At 50.6% G+C, this 17,109-nt stretch overlaps 1 protein-coding gene across 1 annotated transcript in view; it reads left to right on the top strand.

The window, feature by feature from the left end:
• Nucleotides 1-2,082: 2,082 nt before the first annotated feature.
• SYT14 (synaptotagmin 14) overlaps nucleotides 2,083-17,109 on the top strand; it is a 190,894-nt gene continuing 175,867 nt past the window's right edge. Inside the window, exons 1-2 of the mRNA XM_054689957.1 lie at nucleotides 2,083-2,180; nucleotides 15,115-15,162. Of these exons, the coding sequence (XP_054545932.1) occupies nucleotides 2,102-2,180; nucleotides 15,115-15,162 (127 nt within the window). The 5' untranslated portion in view covers nucleotides 2,083-2,101. The remainder of the gene's footprint in view (nucleotides 2,181-15,114; nucleotides 15,163-17,109) is intronic.

The following is a 17,109-nucleotide window of genomic DNA, read 5'->3' as shown; positions in this document are numbered from 1 at the left end:
GCTAACCTGGGCTGGGGAAGCAGAATGGAGCCAGCAGAGAGCAAGGAGGGATAAAGGCCAAGAGTGGGAGTGTCCGGCCTCACCCCATGTCTGTGCCTTTATAATTCACTGTCCACTTTTCTTCAGCTACTTCAAGTAGAATTACTCTCATTGGAAAAGTTACCAGAATAAACTAATATTATAACTGTTTCCATGACACCTTGATTCAAGAAAGAAATGCAATATTAATGGTTTGAACTAGATTTTCCCTGCATCCTTATTTTCAGCTACGTCTTCTCAGTTAATCACAATGGCTAACAAAGCTTAACGTTAAAAATGTTTCTCTTACTGAAAGACTCAGAATCCCTGGATAACATAATTTAACACCTACTAAATTTTCCAAAAATAATTTTTGGGTGAAGGTACTTATTAAGTCTCCATTTGTATATATGCAGCTAGCTATTACTACAAAGCATTTTTAAAAACTCTATTAGTGACTTTGGTCTTTTTCATTTGAATACTTTAAGTTAAATAAAGGTTCTACTTTGAAAATCCTTTGTTTCTTAAAAGGACCTGGATAACTTTTACATAATTTGAGACATAATTTTCTATTCACAGAGCACTGCTATTTGTGGTGACCAGTTATATTGGCTGGCATGTGGAAATGGCTAAACTAATATAAGTGAAATGCTTTTCACTTTTCCATGGAGTTGGGTTTTCTTTTTCCACTGATGTTTCAGCTACACACTGGGTAATTGAGCTTTGTGGGCCTCCTGGAGATCAAGTTATCATTTTAACTAACATTTCTATGAAATACTGAGTTGAAGGTTAAAATACCAAAACAAAACAAAACAAAACAAAACAGACATTTCCATTTCTTAGTCCCAAGAAAGGGAGTTCCTTTGACTTCTTTTATTTTCCTTTGCCCATCTCTGCCCTTAATTGTCTCCACAACACCTGATTGAAAAATTAGTCAAAGGCTTAAACTATATGTTTGGAAACTCTGCAAAATATTGATTAAAATAGAGGCATGGAGAATTAACTGCGAACTAGTTCTTATATTTCTCCTGAGTATAAAGGCATTGAAGATGAAAATTAGAAAAAAAAAGTCATTAGGTAGGATGTATAATTTAAAAAATGTAAAACATTTAAATTAGAAATAATTGCTAGTCCCCCAAATTAAAAGTATCAAATTTATTGCATGCTTTCAAAATAGAGCAAATCAGAAGCAAAACTTCAACTCCCCACCACCACTGAGTAATGCAGGACTTGCAGGGAGTGCTGGTGAGTGCAGGCAGCTGTGTGACCAAGCAGCACATGTCTCGGAAATTCCCCAGCTCGTGTTTGGAGCACACAGACTGTTTTGAAGGCAACACTGATAGCGAGAATTCTGCATTCTAATGCGAGGGAAAATGCACCGATGCTGTGCAGGCCTGGCCTGAATTACTAGATTTGACAAGTCTGAACTGAAGTTCCTCGCACACAGATAAGTTTTCTGAGCACACTGGGGACAACAACCTGGGTGGTAGGCCCTTTTGGCCCTGCCTATGGGGTGCGGGTGTGACTGGTGGTGGTGGTGGTGGAGGGTGATACTGACGCTTCCTTTCAATGTGAAATGAAGTTCTTAAAAATGTGAAATGGTTGGATTGCCCTGTCAGCCGAAGCCACATACCCAGACTAGGGTTTTACCTTCAGACCAATGCCTCCCATTCCAGTCTGCCTTACAGGCGCTGTCTGGAGAAACGCCCACATACTTTAGCTGAATGCCATAGGTGTGAGCGGCTAGCACCAGGTGCCCCAACATCTCAAGGTTTTATTTAGTATTTGCTTAGTAGAAAGGTGTCTCCTTTGATCCTCTTGCTTGTTGTCAAGGTAGAAAATTGTCCAGTTCAACAAATATTCCCTGAAATAATGAAACTGGTAAAGAATGAGTGTCTATAAACTGGGAGGGTGGGGGGGGATTACAAAGAAGCAAGGAAAGGAGGTTTCTGCTCCAGTTCCGCAGGCGCACTTACATAAGCACAGCTCTGTTCTTTGCATCAGTCCCCGCACAGCTGCTCTGCCCCAGCAGCTCACGTTCTCCACCAGGCAGACTCACCTCTCCCGTCTGTCCCTGCAGTCCATGCCCTTCGCTGGCCAGGCCCCCAGGCCACCAATGAAGTTGAGAACTGGGCAAATATATGAGTGGTTCAAGTCCTCAGGTAAGAAGGGGCTGCTGTGCGGGGTTTCAAGGTGGTGGCCATGGGGGATGTGTGTGGTCTTGCAAAATTAAAACAGCTGCAGAGATGGACTTTCAAGCCCTTTGTCAAGACATCTGTCTTTTCCCTACTTTTGTGTGGTTCAGTGTATGTTTACAACATGTAGACACTCGCCAACTCATTTCCAAGGGGAAAATCAAGCTGAGGGGGGAGCTTTATCAGAGAGAGGGAGGGAGGGAGGAGGGAGAGATGAGGTGGGGAGGAAAGAGAGAGGGAGAGAGAGAGAGAGAGAAGGGAAGCTGGGGAGGAGCTGCTGTCCTCAGGATCCCTCTCGCTTGCTCTTTGCCAGCTCCTGGCTGACTCTCACCCAGGGTGGCTGAGATCCCAGGCAAGGATCTGGCTGATTCAGGCAGAGCAAAGCAGATGCAATCACCAGGTCACCCAACCTGAGGGAGTCCAGGCAGGGGCCAGAGCCGCCTTGGGCCCGGCCCTGTCCATGGTGCTGACCGGCCTCCAGCTCCAGCCCGGCGCGCCCTCCGCGTGCTCCCGACCCTGCAGCCTGCGCGCTCGCCAGGCGCTCGGGACCCTCCCGACCCGCCCGGGCTGGGTGGCGCGGGGCGCGGCGGTCACGTGCGCGGCCGGGAAGGTTCCACTCGCCGCGGCGCGCGCTCCCGGCTCGGCCTCCGGCCACCGCCCCCGCCGCCGCCGAGCCAACCTGCGCCCCGCCCCGCCCCGAGGGTCCCCGCGTCCCCGCGCGCCGCCCTCCCCGCGGCCCGCAGCCCCGCGCGCCGGCCCCCGCCCGCCAGCCAGTTGGTGCGGTCCATGGCGAGCCCATCATGGCGATTGAAGGTAGGTGGCGGGGCCAGGCGGCGCGAGGGGCCCGAGAGGCGGCGCGGGGGCGCGGGGGGCAGCTGTGGCTCGGAGGGCGGTGTCCGGAGCACTGGGCTCCTGGCGCAGCTCGGGCGGGGGAGGCGCGGCCCCAGCGGCCCCCAGGCCCCGCTTCGGCCCTGGGTCTGGCAGCTTCTGCCCGGGCCCGCGGAGGGAGCCGGTCGGGCCCACAGGTGCTGCGCAGAGGGGGCTGCGCGCTGACCCGCGGACAGGCGGGGCGCGGGGTGGGAGTCCTGCCCACGACCTTGCTCTGAGCAGCTCACCCCCCATCGCACTGCCTTCCTGTTCAACCCAAGGTTTGCTGCCGGGATACTCCTCCAGCTCTCCCTGCCGCGGAGCTGGCGCCTGCCAGGCACCTCTTGGTCCTTGTCCACCGCCCCCCCCTTGGCTGTTGTGGGGCCAGGAAATTTGGGTGAGGTTAATTTCCTCCTCAAGTGGTTTTCTCCTAACACTCAAAACTGCTTTTTCTCTGGGAAAGGAAGGTAAATACACGTTAGCTGGGAGCGCCGGCTCTTAGACCCCACTGGCTCTCTCTGTGCCCACCGTCCTAATCTCAAAAAGTAGTTCAGTAAATTAAGTTTCTACGGAAGGCAGTTTGCACCAAAGTGCATCTTTCTCTTGTTCCAAACACCTGTACTGGTGTGAAATGTCTAAATTTGCTTCGTGTTTAAGAACAGTGACCACCCCATGCATGGCCACGTCTGCGAGCAGCACCCCAGCCTGTGGGGTCTCCCTGGCAGGAGGAGGGGGCTGAGTGTCTGCGGCTGTGCTGGGCTCCCAGCAGATCCCTGCGAGCCCCTGAGTACAGCTGCCCAGCGCCTCTGTCTGGGTGGCCCGGCACTGGCAGCAGGCAGACACTTCTGTCAAGTCTCTAGAACTCCCAAATTGCTTCAGCTGGGTTTGTGTTTATCTCATTTATTTAGGAACTTGGGTGACTATGGGCAGGGCATGCACTCAGACACTCACAGGGTCTGTGTAGCTGGGGCGGTGGCGCCTGGGAGCAGAAGCGGGAGTCCCGCGGCCGGTGTCCCCCGTAGCACCTCCAGCCCCTCACTGAGGCTTCAGACACCAGAGACCGAGTTCTGTACTTTATTTCCCCAATGGTTTTGTGGTAAAATTTCTTTTGATTTGGTAAAGGTGAAAAGCCTTATGAAGAGTGTAAGAAAGAATTAGCCAAACAGTGTCCAGGGAGGATCCTGTTCCTAGAGTGCGATTACTTAAAATCCAGTCTTGGCCAGTTCTCCCCAGGCCTCCCCCTACCCCCAGTAACAGGTGACTGGTGGCCTTTCATGTCAGCTGATGGCAGTTTGCTATGCTCCCTGCTGCTGGCATGTTTGAAGAACAAGATTTTAAAAAAATGCTCATTTTCTAGAGATTCTTCTATGAGACACTCATGAATATTTTCATACTTAAGCATTTGTTTAAGGTTTCATATTGTGAAGATCAGGATTTAAGTCTTTCCTAGTTTGGCAAGAAAGCATAGTTAACATTGGTGTTTCAAGCAAAGATGCCAGGTCAGGCTGGTCTCACTGTTTCTTGCAGACTGAAGACCGAAGGATTCACCCCACCCCCATCCCACCCTGTGTCTGGATGTGGCATGAGCTCTGGGTGAGGACTGTGTTCTGAGGACACCTTAGCATTCTGGGGGCCCAAGCAGGCATCTCATGCAATGTTCTTTCCAAGGAAGTGGCTCTGAAAGCATCCTGGGGCTCCTGCCCCACCGCGAGCCAGCGGGACTCACCTGTCCTCAGGTGTGTGTCCGGGAACACGTTCCGAGGAAGGGACAGATGATCTTAACAGTGTCATCACAACACAGTGTGACCACTGCTGTCTTTGCTGGTGTGAGAGTGCTCAGTTCTGTGCTGACTGAATGTACACGTTGGCCTGCACTGAGCGGCATCGCTAACGTGGGCTGTGGTCCTGATCGCGCGCAGGGCTTTGTGTGTGAGCCCACACTGGCCTGGCAGTAATGTCTGTCTGGCTATTCAGCTCTCTCAGGAGCATGGGTCTCTGTGTTTTGAAGGCAACTCTAGAGTATTTTCTTTCTAAATAACATACCCTGTTCTTTCTCAGGGGCCTGTGTTGTGGAATGTTGTTGTGGGCCAGTCTTTGCCAGATGGACGCTGGGTAGTGTGTGTTGGAGCTGTCTTTCCCCTCCTATTCACATGGCTTGATTTTAGAATGGTCTTTTTGGAACCTCATCTTGGCAAGGAGGAGATGGTAATTGACCCAAACCAGGCTCTTTCACTCAGATTTTTTAGCTCATGGCCTCAGTGCTGCACACAGCTGACCATGTTTTGAATAGAACAACAGATTGCTTGTCTGACTCTACCCTTACCAGCTTTGCCCTCATGTTTTTAACCCTGAGTTTAGACTTTTAAGTACTAAGGGTTACTTTCTTTTCTGCCTCTGAAAAACCGGTGTTTTATAGTCTTAAGCAGTCACACATCTCCTGTGTCAGACAGAACCCTGCTCGTCCACGCCCAGGCACACCCCGACAGAGCAGTGACTCTGCGCTCACACTGTCCCGGCAGAGATGAAGATGCCCCCTCTCTGAGGTCCAGGCTCAGTTTGAAAGTACTCGGGGATATTAAGAGCAGGCACAGAGTTCTTGCCACCCTAGAGCCCTGATGACCGCAGGTGACAGTCACCCTTTGGCCATCAAGCCTGGTCACTGTCACCCAGCACGCTCTCCTCCAGCTGCCTGTCCAGTCCGACTCCGCTGGCTCTTTCCTGGCTTGAAGTTCTTGTCCATTCTTAGACTTGCTTCTCCGTCTTCCCTCCAGGGCTTGACCTGGTGTTCTTGATTCTGATTGTGCTCTCTGCTGTAGACACGCTGCTCCAGGGGTGCACGCCGAAGGTGCTGGAGTCACTTGCTTATGTGTGTCTCCCACTGCGACCATAAATTCCTCGAAAATAACGTCTTCTTTATTGTTGTGCTCTGTAGGCTTTGTGCAGTATCACAATACAGAGTGTGCTCGCTGTAGACTTGAATGGTTGCCGGGGGTTCCGCACGGTGTCCTCATGGATGGCAGCCATTGCCCAGCTGTATTTTACCAAAACCTGCCACTCACTAACTTCTATCCATCTACTTGTCCTCCTTCTGTTTTCTGGAGCAATTAATTATCATCCATGATTCATAAATTCAAAGTACACAGAATTGTCCTAATTTACAGCTCCTAAGCATAGTTAGGTATCTTGGAATTCCCATAGAGACCCAGAATGTTTAGCTTGGGACGTTCAGAATGTCCTAAACTGAAATCGTTGTCACTGCCAGCTCCTACGCCCCCTACTCCATGCAAATGCACCATCTGAGTGGCGTGTTGTAACCAGACAGTTGAGTGAGAAACCTGGAAATCAACCCTGTCTCTATTCGTCCCTACTGCCCCCATCCTGCTAATGGCCAAGTCCTGCCGAGTCTGCATCTCGGATGGATCTGGGGTGCTTGGTGCCTCGCACATGTGAGTTTGTTCTCAGATCTCTCGTGACGAGACTTGCACTAATTTTTAAGACTCGTCTTCTTATCTCCAGTCTTCAGTTTCTTTCCAAACTGTTGCTTTGTCTTTCCAAAACGCAAATCTGAATTATTTGAAACCTCAGGATAAAGCTGCTCTGCAGAGATCTGGCCTTTCCCCTTACTTCACCCTGTCCACGTTTTTCTGTCTCTTCCATGAGAATATCAGAAGATTCTCTGCACAATGTTTGGTGGAAATTAAAAAAGAAATCAGCTTTGTGGTTAACTTGCTAGATATTATCTTTACTTAAGCTTTCTGGTTAGCATTATTTAATTGAAAAAGAAGGGTAAATTGGAGGAGAAGTGTGTGCTTTTTGCTGCCCCTTGTAGTTTACCATGGGCTTTGGAACCATCAGGCCCATTCTGAGATGTTGTGACTCCATGATTTTCAAGGCAGAATTTGGACTTTCAAAAACCATTTGAAATATGGACTTCAAGCTGGTGATGGGGCTGTGTGATAGGTCTGGAGGGAGCAGTCACACTCCTCCCCTGCATTGTGGTTGTCACACCTGCTCTGCGTAGAGGGGTGACACTGTTCCAAGGTCACACCTTGCGCTCCAAGCCCGTTTGCTGAGCACGATGTTTTGGAGGATTCATATCCTGTTTTGCCAGTGATGTGCCTGACAGGGAGACCTTCACGTTCACGCTTGCCTGTTGGGTCGAGCCTTCGGATACCTCCTCAGGTGCTTCAAAGCTTTCCAAGTTTGCTTGTCTGACTCACTAAGCGACAGTAGAAGGAAGCAGAGAAGGCTGGAGAGACAGCTGTATCAGGAGTGCTCGCTTTTTCGTCTTTTTAGATCGTGTTCATATGTAATGGTGAATGCAGGTTGAAGGCAGAGTGAAGCTCTCCTGCAGGGTTAGACAGTTGTCGCTAGAGCCGTCAGTTCCTGCTTTCTTTTTCTCTTTTTTTAAAGATTTATTTATGCATACAAGAGCTGGGGTACAGGCCAGAGGTGTGTGTGTGGGAAGGTGACAGGATTCACCAGAGTCAGAGTGGGGAACAGAAAAGGCAGATTGACTGAAGTACACTGCTGAGGGGAGCAGCGGGGAGACAGGAGAAGTCTGCTGCGCCATGTGGGTTGCTCCTTGGCCAACTGGGGGATCAAACTCATGCTACAGAGGCTGCAGACAGCTTCATAGGTTGTGTCTTAACCCCTTGCATCACCAGGGAGGCCCAGTTCCTGCTTTCTGAGCAGAGTTAGACCTGCACAGACACTGGGCTTCCTGGATTTCATTTCTGTTTAGCTGACTTCATGCCCTCCTCCCCTCAGCTGCTTAATCCCTGACATGAAGGGGCTTGTAGAGATTAATGCGAGATTGAACAAAATGACCATAAGTGCAGCTGCAGTCCAAGCTCTGAGGAAAAGGATGATGTGCGTTCAGGGAATCTACATGGAAGCCTCAGAAATGGAAACCCTTGATTTACATTTTTTAGAAGGAGGAAATCACTGTCATTAGGAATTTATTGAAAATCAGACTTCCGGGATCCATATTATCTTCACAAGATCTTTGCACCTTTATGGGATTGTGTTGAGTTGGCCCAGGGGTGTCTGCATCAAGTGCAGAGGTTACTGTGGTGAGCGTTGTCTCATCATTCTGAACTTACTAGTACAATCACACATGTTAGTAGCTGAAAAGCTCGCAGGGCAGTAGTCAAAGCCACAGGTGTTCCAGTTCACTGGAAAATTTGAGCTGGCAGGACACTCAGGGCATACACATAGTTGAGGCTTGAGGGTGTGACCTGAATGAGCTCAGAATAGCAAAAGCACAGCTAGAAAACTGATGAAAAAGTGGCTCAAAGGTGGGACGAAGGATAACATCTGTGAACAGTAAGTTGACTAAGTCTTTTGAGGAGAAAATGTATGCCTCGTGAGCGATGATCAAGTCAAGCCACAGGCCCACAGTGACCCCTTCCCAGCCCCGTGGGGGGGCCACTCCAGGGTCTGCTGTGAAGAGCGACACCCATGGTTCTCTCACGGGGCGCTGGCATGGGGGCGAACATGTGTCTTAAAGTGAAGGCTGCTTAGGAGAGAAATAAATAGACTAAGATGAGTCTGTGGGTAAGTATAGAAAGGGCTGTTCAGACTATTTTAACTGGGAGAAGCGTGGAGCACAGCAGGGGCGAAAGGAAGTGCGTTTGGGAGGAGAGCTCCTGGGGGGCTGGGGCCTGGAAGGTTTTTTTTTTTTTTTAAAAGCAAAATTCTAAAAAGAGGACAAGAAGCACGAGATTCACGTCTATTTTGGAATACTCACCTAGAAGGGGGTGCCCCAGCGTGGTGACTGGTGCCGTGGAGAAGCAGGGCTGCTGGCTCTGCTGGCCCCAGGGGGCACACATCTAGGAGTCCTTTAAGGTTCATAGCCTTCTCATGAGAAACACAGAGGGAGTGCGCATGCTGGGCACCCACACAGGTGTCCCTGATTTCCACCGCAGACAGCAAGTGCATGCTCAGGATCCCTTCTTGGGCCTAGCAGATGCCTGCTTTATCACAGTGGCCTTCCCCCGACCCTGCACTGCCCCGCAGCGCCTGTGAGCCGCCAGCACAGCATAGGGCAAACCTCCTTTCTCCCCTGCACGTCTTCTTTTTTTTAAAGATTTATTTATTTTTATACAAGAATTGGGGTACAGGCCAGAGATGGGGGATGGTGAGAGGATTCACCAGAGACAGAGCAGGGAACAGAACAGGCAGACCGAAGTACACTGCTGAGGGGAGCAGCGGGCGAGTCAGGAGAGGTCTGTCCCGCCATGTGGGTTTCTCCCTGGCCGGCAGGGAATCAAACGTGTGCTGCAGTGGCTGTGGATTGCTTCATAGTTGCGTATTAACCCCTGTGCCACCAGGGAGGCCCTCTCCCCTGCACTTCTTATCCCGCCTTTACAGATGCCCTTAGTGGACATCTCCACTTCAAAGTGGAGGTCACAGGCAACAGTTTGCACACACGGTGCCTGTTTGCACACACGGTGCCTGCTGGCTCTCGGGCGCAAGTCTGGCTCATCAGAAACAGGAGTGTGGAGTTGCAGCCACAGTGGTGTGAGCCCTTGGATGGCTTAAGTAGGCAAAGAACGAGTGCTGGAGGTCAGTGATGGAGCGGAGTGGCTTCCCATGGTTGGAGGAGTTGGCAGTGTTAATAGGGGATGTTTACAGTTTTGTGCTTCTCAGGCACAGCGTAAGCGTCTGCTCTTGGAGCAGCTGTCGCAGCGGTGATCTGCACAGGCCAGCCAGTGGAGTGAAAGCGGCGATTACACGCAGCTTTAGAGGAGACGGAATTTAAGATGATTCTAAAGTTGTGTTGCTGTGTTTGAGAAGAAGTAAACAGAATCTGTAAATCATTAGGTTAATGGTCAAAATAAACATAGGGAAAAAGGACTTTATTTTAGGACTTTAAAGGGATTTTAAAAGGTTTCTCAGATCTGTTGGAAAGCAAGTCCTCCTTCAGTGGGTGCGCTTTGATGGGAACACATCACAGCCACTTTCCCTCCGCAGATGTGTGGGAGAGTCCAGACCTTACCACGAGTGCCCCCACCACCTTGACAAACAGCCTCAGGTCTCAGGCATGTACTCTGTGACTCAGGCGAACTTGCACGCACACACGTACACACATACACACATGTGCACACTTGTGGCCCCAAGTCTACTTCCTCTCTGTTCCTTGCATCTGCGTCGTAGACGAGTGTGCCAGTTCCCATGACTTGCCTACCAGGGTTTGCCTGAGGGAAACGATGACTGTGAATAAACATGTCATTTTCTATCTATCTCTTGTTTCCATTTTGCTGAGATGGATATTTCAGGAGCCACCCTAGTATTACCTCCAAGAATAGTTTGAGAAATACACTTCTATTAAATCATGCTAAGGCATTAGAAAACAATTTTATGATTTTCATAAAAATGAAGAAAAATCTATTTTTACTTTCTCTTAGATGCAATTTGCTGTTCTAGGTATTTTTTTTTGTGACAATCGACTTTTGATCGTGGGCGACATTCCTGAATCTTTATTGCCTTGGTTTGTTTATTATGAGCCACACAACTTTATTTCTGAGGTCCAGCCTCTTATAGTCTGTCAATCTGAGATGATGGCCAAGTCTTTATTAGTATGTGTTTGGCATAATTTTGATGTATGAAAAATGTGAGAATTCATTTTTGGGGTGAGTATTCATTCCAGTGGAAGACTCATGTCTTTCTAAAGAGATTGACTGGTTGATCACTTTACATACCATTCACCCAAACTGGTTCAAATATTATGGAAATCTGGAGGGTCCTCAAAAATGTGTGGTCTAGCTGTCCTGCTCCTGGAGAGGAAATGTTCAAAGGGAACGAAAATAGTATCTCAGAGAAGTGTCTGCACTCTGTCCACTGCAGCATTTCTCACTATAGCCAAGATGTGGAGCTGACCGAAGTGTCAGCCAGTGGAAAAAGAAGATGTGGGGTGTGTGTGTGTGTGTGTGTGTGTGTGTGTGTGTGTGTGTGTGAAATACTGAGCTGGGGGGAAGAAGGAAACCCTGCCATTTGTGCCAATATGGCTGACCATGACCACGAGGTCATTATGTTCAGTGAGAAAAGTCCAAGAAAGACAAGTCCTTAATAGCAGCACTTCAGCGTAGAACCTGAAAGAGCCAAACTTGTGAAGACACTGCAGCACCAGGGCTGGGAGGGGGGCGATGCCATTCCAGGCCACGGGCCTGTGGCCCGTTGAGGGGTAAAAGCCTGGGGAGCCTTTGCATAGGGTTTCGATTTTAGACTCTAGTCCTGCCACAGAAGCTTCCACGTTGCTAAGACACCAGGCCTTACTTGCTCCCACTACGAAGGAGGGTGACAGCTCTGTGACACGCGATGGTCTGAGCCCTGCTGGTGGGGCCATGCGACAGCATCTGACTGTGTCGAGTCAACACACTGTCCCCTTCACCTCATGCAGTGCAGTTTGTCAAGTACCTCAAGGAAACACTTCATTCCCCTACACACCTGATTATATGCAGGTCACCAGGATGTTTCCTTACATACCTTACAAGCATCATCTGCTAACTTTACCTCGATGAAACGGAAATTAAAAAAGGAAGGCCACACCCACGCCTCCAGGCTGTTTTCAGAATCAGCCAACCCTGCATGTAGCCGCCACTCACCACCGCTACCATCTGGTTTTTCTCTTGGCAATGCTTTGAGATTAAAAAATAGACATAATAGCACGTGTACACTCCGTGACTGATGGGAGAGTAAGCCTTGTCACGCCTAGGGTGGACATTAAGATGCACGTTTCCTCATTGCAGTCCTGGCCTTCTAAAGGATCACGGGTAAAGGAGTTATTGATTGCAATGTCTGATAATAAAGTGGGTTTAATTTTTTTGTTTCTTCTTTTGCTGTTTTAAAAGTAAAGTTCCCTCCCCCCATTTCCTTTCATTGCCTGAAATTTATCTTTCTTTCTTTTTTTAGATTTTATTATTTATTTATACAAGAACCAGGGGACAGGCCAGATGTGTGGGAGGATGAGAGGACTCACCAGAGACAGAGCGAGGGACAGAACAGGCAGACTGACTGAAATACACTGCTGACGAGAGCAGCAGGGAGACAAGAGAGGTCTGCTTGCCATGTGGGTATCTCCCTGGCCAGCTGGGATCGAACCAGTCAGTGCTGCAGAGGCCGTGGACAGCTTCACAGTACTGCGCTCAACTGCCTGCGCCATCAGGGAGGCCCTGGAATTATCCTTTTTTTTTTAAATTTTTTTAGATTATTTTTTATTTATACAGTAGATGGGGTACAGGCTAGAGGCATGGGAAGGTGAGAGAATTCACCAGAGACAGAGCGGGGAGCAGAACAGGGAGCAGAACAGGATCAAAAGCACTGCTGAGGGGAGCAGCAGGTGCAACAGAAGAGGTCTGTCGTGCCATGTGGGACTCTCCCTGGCCGGCTGGGAATTGAACCCACGCTGCAGAGGCTGCGGACAGCTTCATAGCGCTGTGCTCAACCCGCTGCACCACCAGGGAGGCCCCTGGAATTTATCTTGATGTCACAGGGAGTCGCCACGAGGCTGAGATCCACGCGCCCATCAGTGGCTCTTCCTGTGGGCAAGGATATTTGGATGAGCATCAGCACAGCCAAGCACAGCCTGACTGGCATCTTCTAGCTGTGTCACTTTGTGCACACTTTGACACTGTGACAATTATAAGTTACTCTAAATTTAAGCTATAGTAACTATTTGACTTTTTATTCGTGAGATTCTCTCCCTTGCTGTAGATAAATTGAATATGCTTAAAAGCGGGTGCAAGCTTTCATTGTCTTTCTGCAGTTTGGAGTAAAGTCTTAGAACATCAAAGCTTTTATCGTTACTTTTGTAACTACTGTAAAAACGGATCGATTTAAGATTAGATGTGGAGCTGACTTACATTAAATATGGGGGATTCCTTGTATGTCTTTCTCTTGTCTTATTGCTCTGGCTAGGACTTCCAGTATTATATTGAAAGCAGTGGTGAGAGTGGACATCCTTGTCTTGTTCTAGATACTTTTTTTTTTTTTAAGATTTATTTATTCATTTACACAAGAACCGGGGTACAGACCAGATGCGCGGGAGGGTGAGAGGATTCATCAGAGACAGAGTGGGGAACAGAACAGGCAGACTGACAAAACACACTGCTGAGGGGAGCAGCGGGCACGACAGGAGAGGTCTGCTGTGCCCTGTGGGACCCTCGCCAGTCAGCCAGGATGGAACTGGTGCTGCAGAGGCTGCGGACATCCTCACAGCACGGTGCTCAACCGCCTGTGCCATCAGGGGAGGCCCATTATTCCAGATCTTAAGGGAAATGCTTTCAGCTTTTCACCATTGAGAATACTGGCTGTGGGCTTGTCATATATGGCCTTTATGATGTTGAGGTCAAAACAAGGGTGGGAAGAGCACAGGGGACCATGGTGATGGTTCACGGGTGAATGGATGGTGGGAATTTCACAGGGACTATAACCAAGATGAAAATGCATCCATTGTACAAAAATGAAAAATGATGTAATATATATATATATTTGCCATATATATATGGCATATATATATTTGGCAAGTGCAGCTATGGTTACATGCCCTGAGAAGCTTGTTTCATGAGCTACATCGTAACGCAGATGAGGCACAAGAGCTTCCTCCTAGAACACAGCCTTAATGCTGTGACCATTTCTAAGCAGCTGGTGAAAGCATCAGCAATAGCCTCTCTCTCCATTCTGTTCTGTGATTGTTTTTACATGAGTCTGTTTCCTGAAAAGAGTTTCTCCTTAGAAGTTAGCAGATGTCCTCTGTCCGGTCATTTTGGTGCCTTCTCAGTGGAAGGCTGTGGAGACCAGAGGTGGAGCAGGAGGCAGCTCCCCCATGGTCACGGGTACTCTGGGGGACAGTTTAATGAATGAGGCCTGTGTTTTCACACTAACATTTGCTGAGCAGTAATTCCTCTAGAACCATCCATTGGTGTTTCGCTTGCTGGTAACCAGGGCCTAGTCTGTGTTGTCTGTGGTGAGGAAGCAAGGGCATTGTTGTGACAGGTTAGAACATGGTCTAACCTACTTTAGAGGTGGAAATACTCGCTTTCTGCTTTTTTCCCAGATGACCTATTTTTTGTTAATGGATACCATGGTTTTTGTTTCTCACTGCTGTATGATATTTCAGTTTTAATTGCTCATAATAAGTTTCTATAGTGAGCTGAAGTGATTAAATTGTCTAATATTGTCTTGCACAAAGTTTAAGTGTAATTCACAGCATCATTAGATCTATGCACAGAGAGCACTGTACATTTTTTCAGCTTATGTTCATTTGAAGTGGTGAAGTTATGTTTCAGAGTGAAGAAAATGATCCTGTCGTAATGAGTAAATAACGTTATGCTTATAAATTTGATAGCAATTATGACAAAGTAAGTTTTGGGTGAAACTTGTTAGTTTTGATCATCGTTCTATTCACACATTTTTTCTTATTAAAGATGTGGGGGGCTGCTGCTGGAGGACTGGAGGGGAAAGGGTCGTCGTTTCTCGCGTGTGGCCACACTCAGTCAGCACCTCCCAGGGGTGGGCCATTCCGTGGCCACTGGCCTGTGTCTCGGGAGCTCAGCCCCGAGACAGCTCAGAGCTCAGCCCTGCCCCCCGCCGCGTCCCCTTCCACAGGCCCTGGGGCCCGGGTGGCAAGGGGTGAGGGGGCAGGGCAGCGAGGGGGTGAGGCGTCAGGGCGAGGGGGCGGGGCGTTGGGACGAGGCCTGGGCGAGGGCAGGGCCTTGGGGCGAGGGCAAGGGGCGTAGGGGGAGGGCCGGGACTTGAGGGGTGAGGGCCGGGGCATTTCCACGGCCAGGGCGCTGGCTGTCACAGTAAAACCCACAGGCCCCAGTGACGCATCTTCGGACTCAGACTTCACAGGGTGTTGATTTGTGGGTCCAGGAAGATTCTGAACGTCGGGTTATCCTACTCGGGCTTCGAGTTCATAGACAAGAAGGGGCAAAGTATGGCCGAGCCGTTTCCAGAGCTGGCGGGCGGCGGCTCTCGGCCTACCTCAGCAGTTTGCTGCCTTAACTTCTGCCCGTTTTCCCCCCCGCAGGTGGTGAGAGGGCCTGCGGCGTGCACGAGCTGATCTGCATCAGGAGAGGTGAGCCGGAAGCAGCCCGCGGAGGGGGCAGGCGGCTGCGTTCTGGGGGTCCTGGGCCAAGGCGCCCGAGGCGCTTCCTGGGGTTCGCGTCTCGGTGGGCGTGGAGGGCTGTCCCTTTGTGCGTCGTTGGGATGGGCCGACAGGCCTGGCATCCAGCTGTTGGGCATCAAGCCCGGGAGCGCTGAGTGGAGAGTCTGCTCAGGCCCTTTCAGGAGGGGCTCTCCGCGGGGTTTCCCGGACCTCCCTCGCCGTCCAGTAGAGATCGCGGAGCCAGTGCAGCAGCCACAAGGGCCTTTGCGCTGCTGGCAGGTCAGCCTTCTTCCCGCGGACGAGCTGAGGGGCACGGGGGCTCCTTGAGGCTGCCAGGAGTGGGAGCCCCTCCGAGGGGAGCTGCAGTCGGAAGGGTCTCGGGTGGACTCTAGGGAACTGGCCGCGGTGAGGGCAGAGGCCAGAGCTTCCTCATGCTCCGCCCTCTCCCAGCCGCAGGGCCGAGTCCAGCCATCCGGGGATCTCCCTTACAGATGCCCCCGGGGCCTGGGGCCAGTGCCTTCCTAGTACCACCCTCACCGAGGACTCCAGCAGATCTTAACTCAGCTCCTGGCAGGCTGGGAAACGCTGTTGCCACCTCCTAGGGGCCTTTGTGTGACTGGTCATCCGAGTGTCACTGCACTTCCAGTCTCCTTCCTTGATGACGGTTTCTGCCTTTCTTCTGGCCCCACGAAGGAGAAGGTTGAAGTCACTTCCCTGAATTTCAAATTTAGGATTGGGATTTGTTGCCTTTTCTCTGAAATGAGCGAGGGTGCGCCCCGCCCCCCATTGTTCCTCTATATTAGATACTATCCAGAGTTACCATGAATGCTTTGATTTTATAGTTATTTTCTTGTCCCACTAAAACTTTAAAACCCAGAATGTGTTTGATTGGACAGCAAAAGACCGAGGACAGAGGAGGCGGAATCAGAAGTCGAGAACAGAGACAGCAGAAGAGGAGCCTAAAATGCCTGGCTGTGCGCAATGGGTCCATGCCCCAGGGGCTGTGCCCGATGCTCCCAGCCCGGCGGTGAGCCCCAGCGCACGCCTTGCCCAGGCTCCTCTCCTTTTCATGTCCCTCTGATTTCTATGGACTTTAAATCTGTGGTTACACTTCCTAAACGCCTTGCAGGCAGCCCTGTCGGGGGATCGTCTCTGTTCCCTGCTGCCTTCTGGCCGTGTCCCGACCTCATGGGTGACCCAGTTCAAATTACTGAGTGTTCTCAGAACAACGCCCACATCTTGAGAGCTTCTGCCTTTCACAGAGCTGAGGTGGGAAGGTCAAAGAAGATGGGTCCGGCGTCAGCGTCCTGACTCTGGGGCGTCCTTGCTTTCCTCACCACCAGCCTCCTGCTATGCCCACTTGGCTTCTTCTCTCACATGCTGAGTCCTGGGACACCCTGGGGCTTGAGCCTGGACTGCCACGCTCCCCCCCCACCCCTGTCCGATTTCACCAACGGCTGTTTTAAGTGCGGCTCGTGTGGATAAGCCCAGCTTGGAGCTGACCCGAGTCCCTGCTCGGCATCAAGCTCGTTACCAGGTGTCTCCCTGGATGTCCTAGTGAACCGCAGCCCCCACACCTGGCGTGGATGGCTGCGTTGCATGAGCCCGGCCTGCCCCTGCCCTCCCAAGGGCTCGAGTACTAGCTGATGAGTCGTTCCACGTCTGCCTCATCCTCTTTGCTTCCACACTTGCTGCAGGTTCTCTCCGCTCCGCTGTTTCTGTCCACCCGAGGCGAGGCTCTGTTCTCCTTGCCAGGCGGCTGCCCGTGCGCCGGTCGCTGTCCGGTCTTGCTGCGCAGCTGCTGCTCCCCAGCAGGCTTGCTCCACGCTCTTGCAAATGCAAGTCAGGCTGTGATGCTTTGCTGGCTGAGCTCTGGCCCCTTATCTGGCATAAATCAGTGTCTCACCTTGACCTGGA

This window comes from Talpa occidentalis, unplaced genomic scaffold (assembly GCF_014898055.3).
Source record: "Talpa occidentalis isolate TD23 unplaced genomic scaffold, MPIMG_talOcc4v2.1 talOcc4.8, whole genome shotgun sequence".
Classification (NCBI taxonomy): domain Eukaryota; kingdom Metazoa; phylum Chordata; class Mammalia; order Eulipotyphla; family Talpidae; genus Talpa; species Talpa occidentalis.
This window is presented reverse-complemented; position numbering and strand designations above follow the sequence as displayed.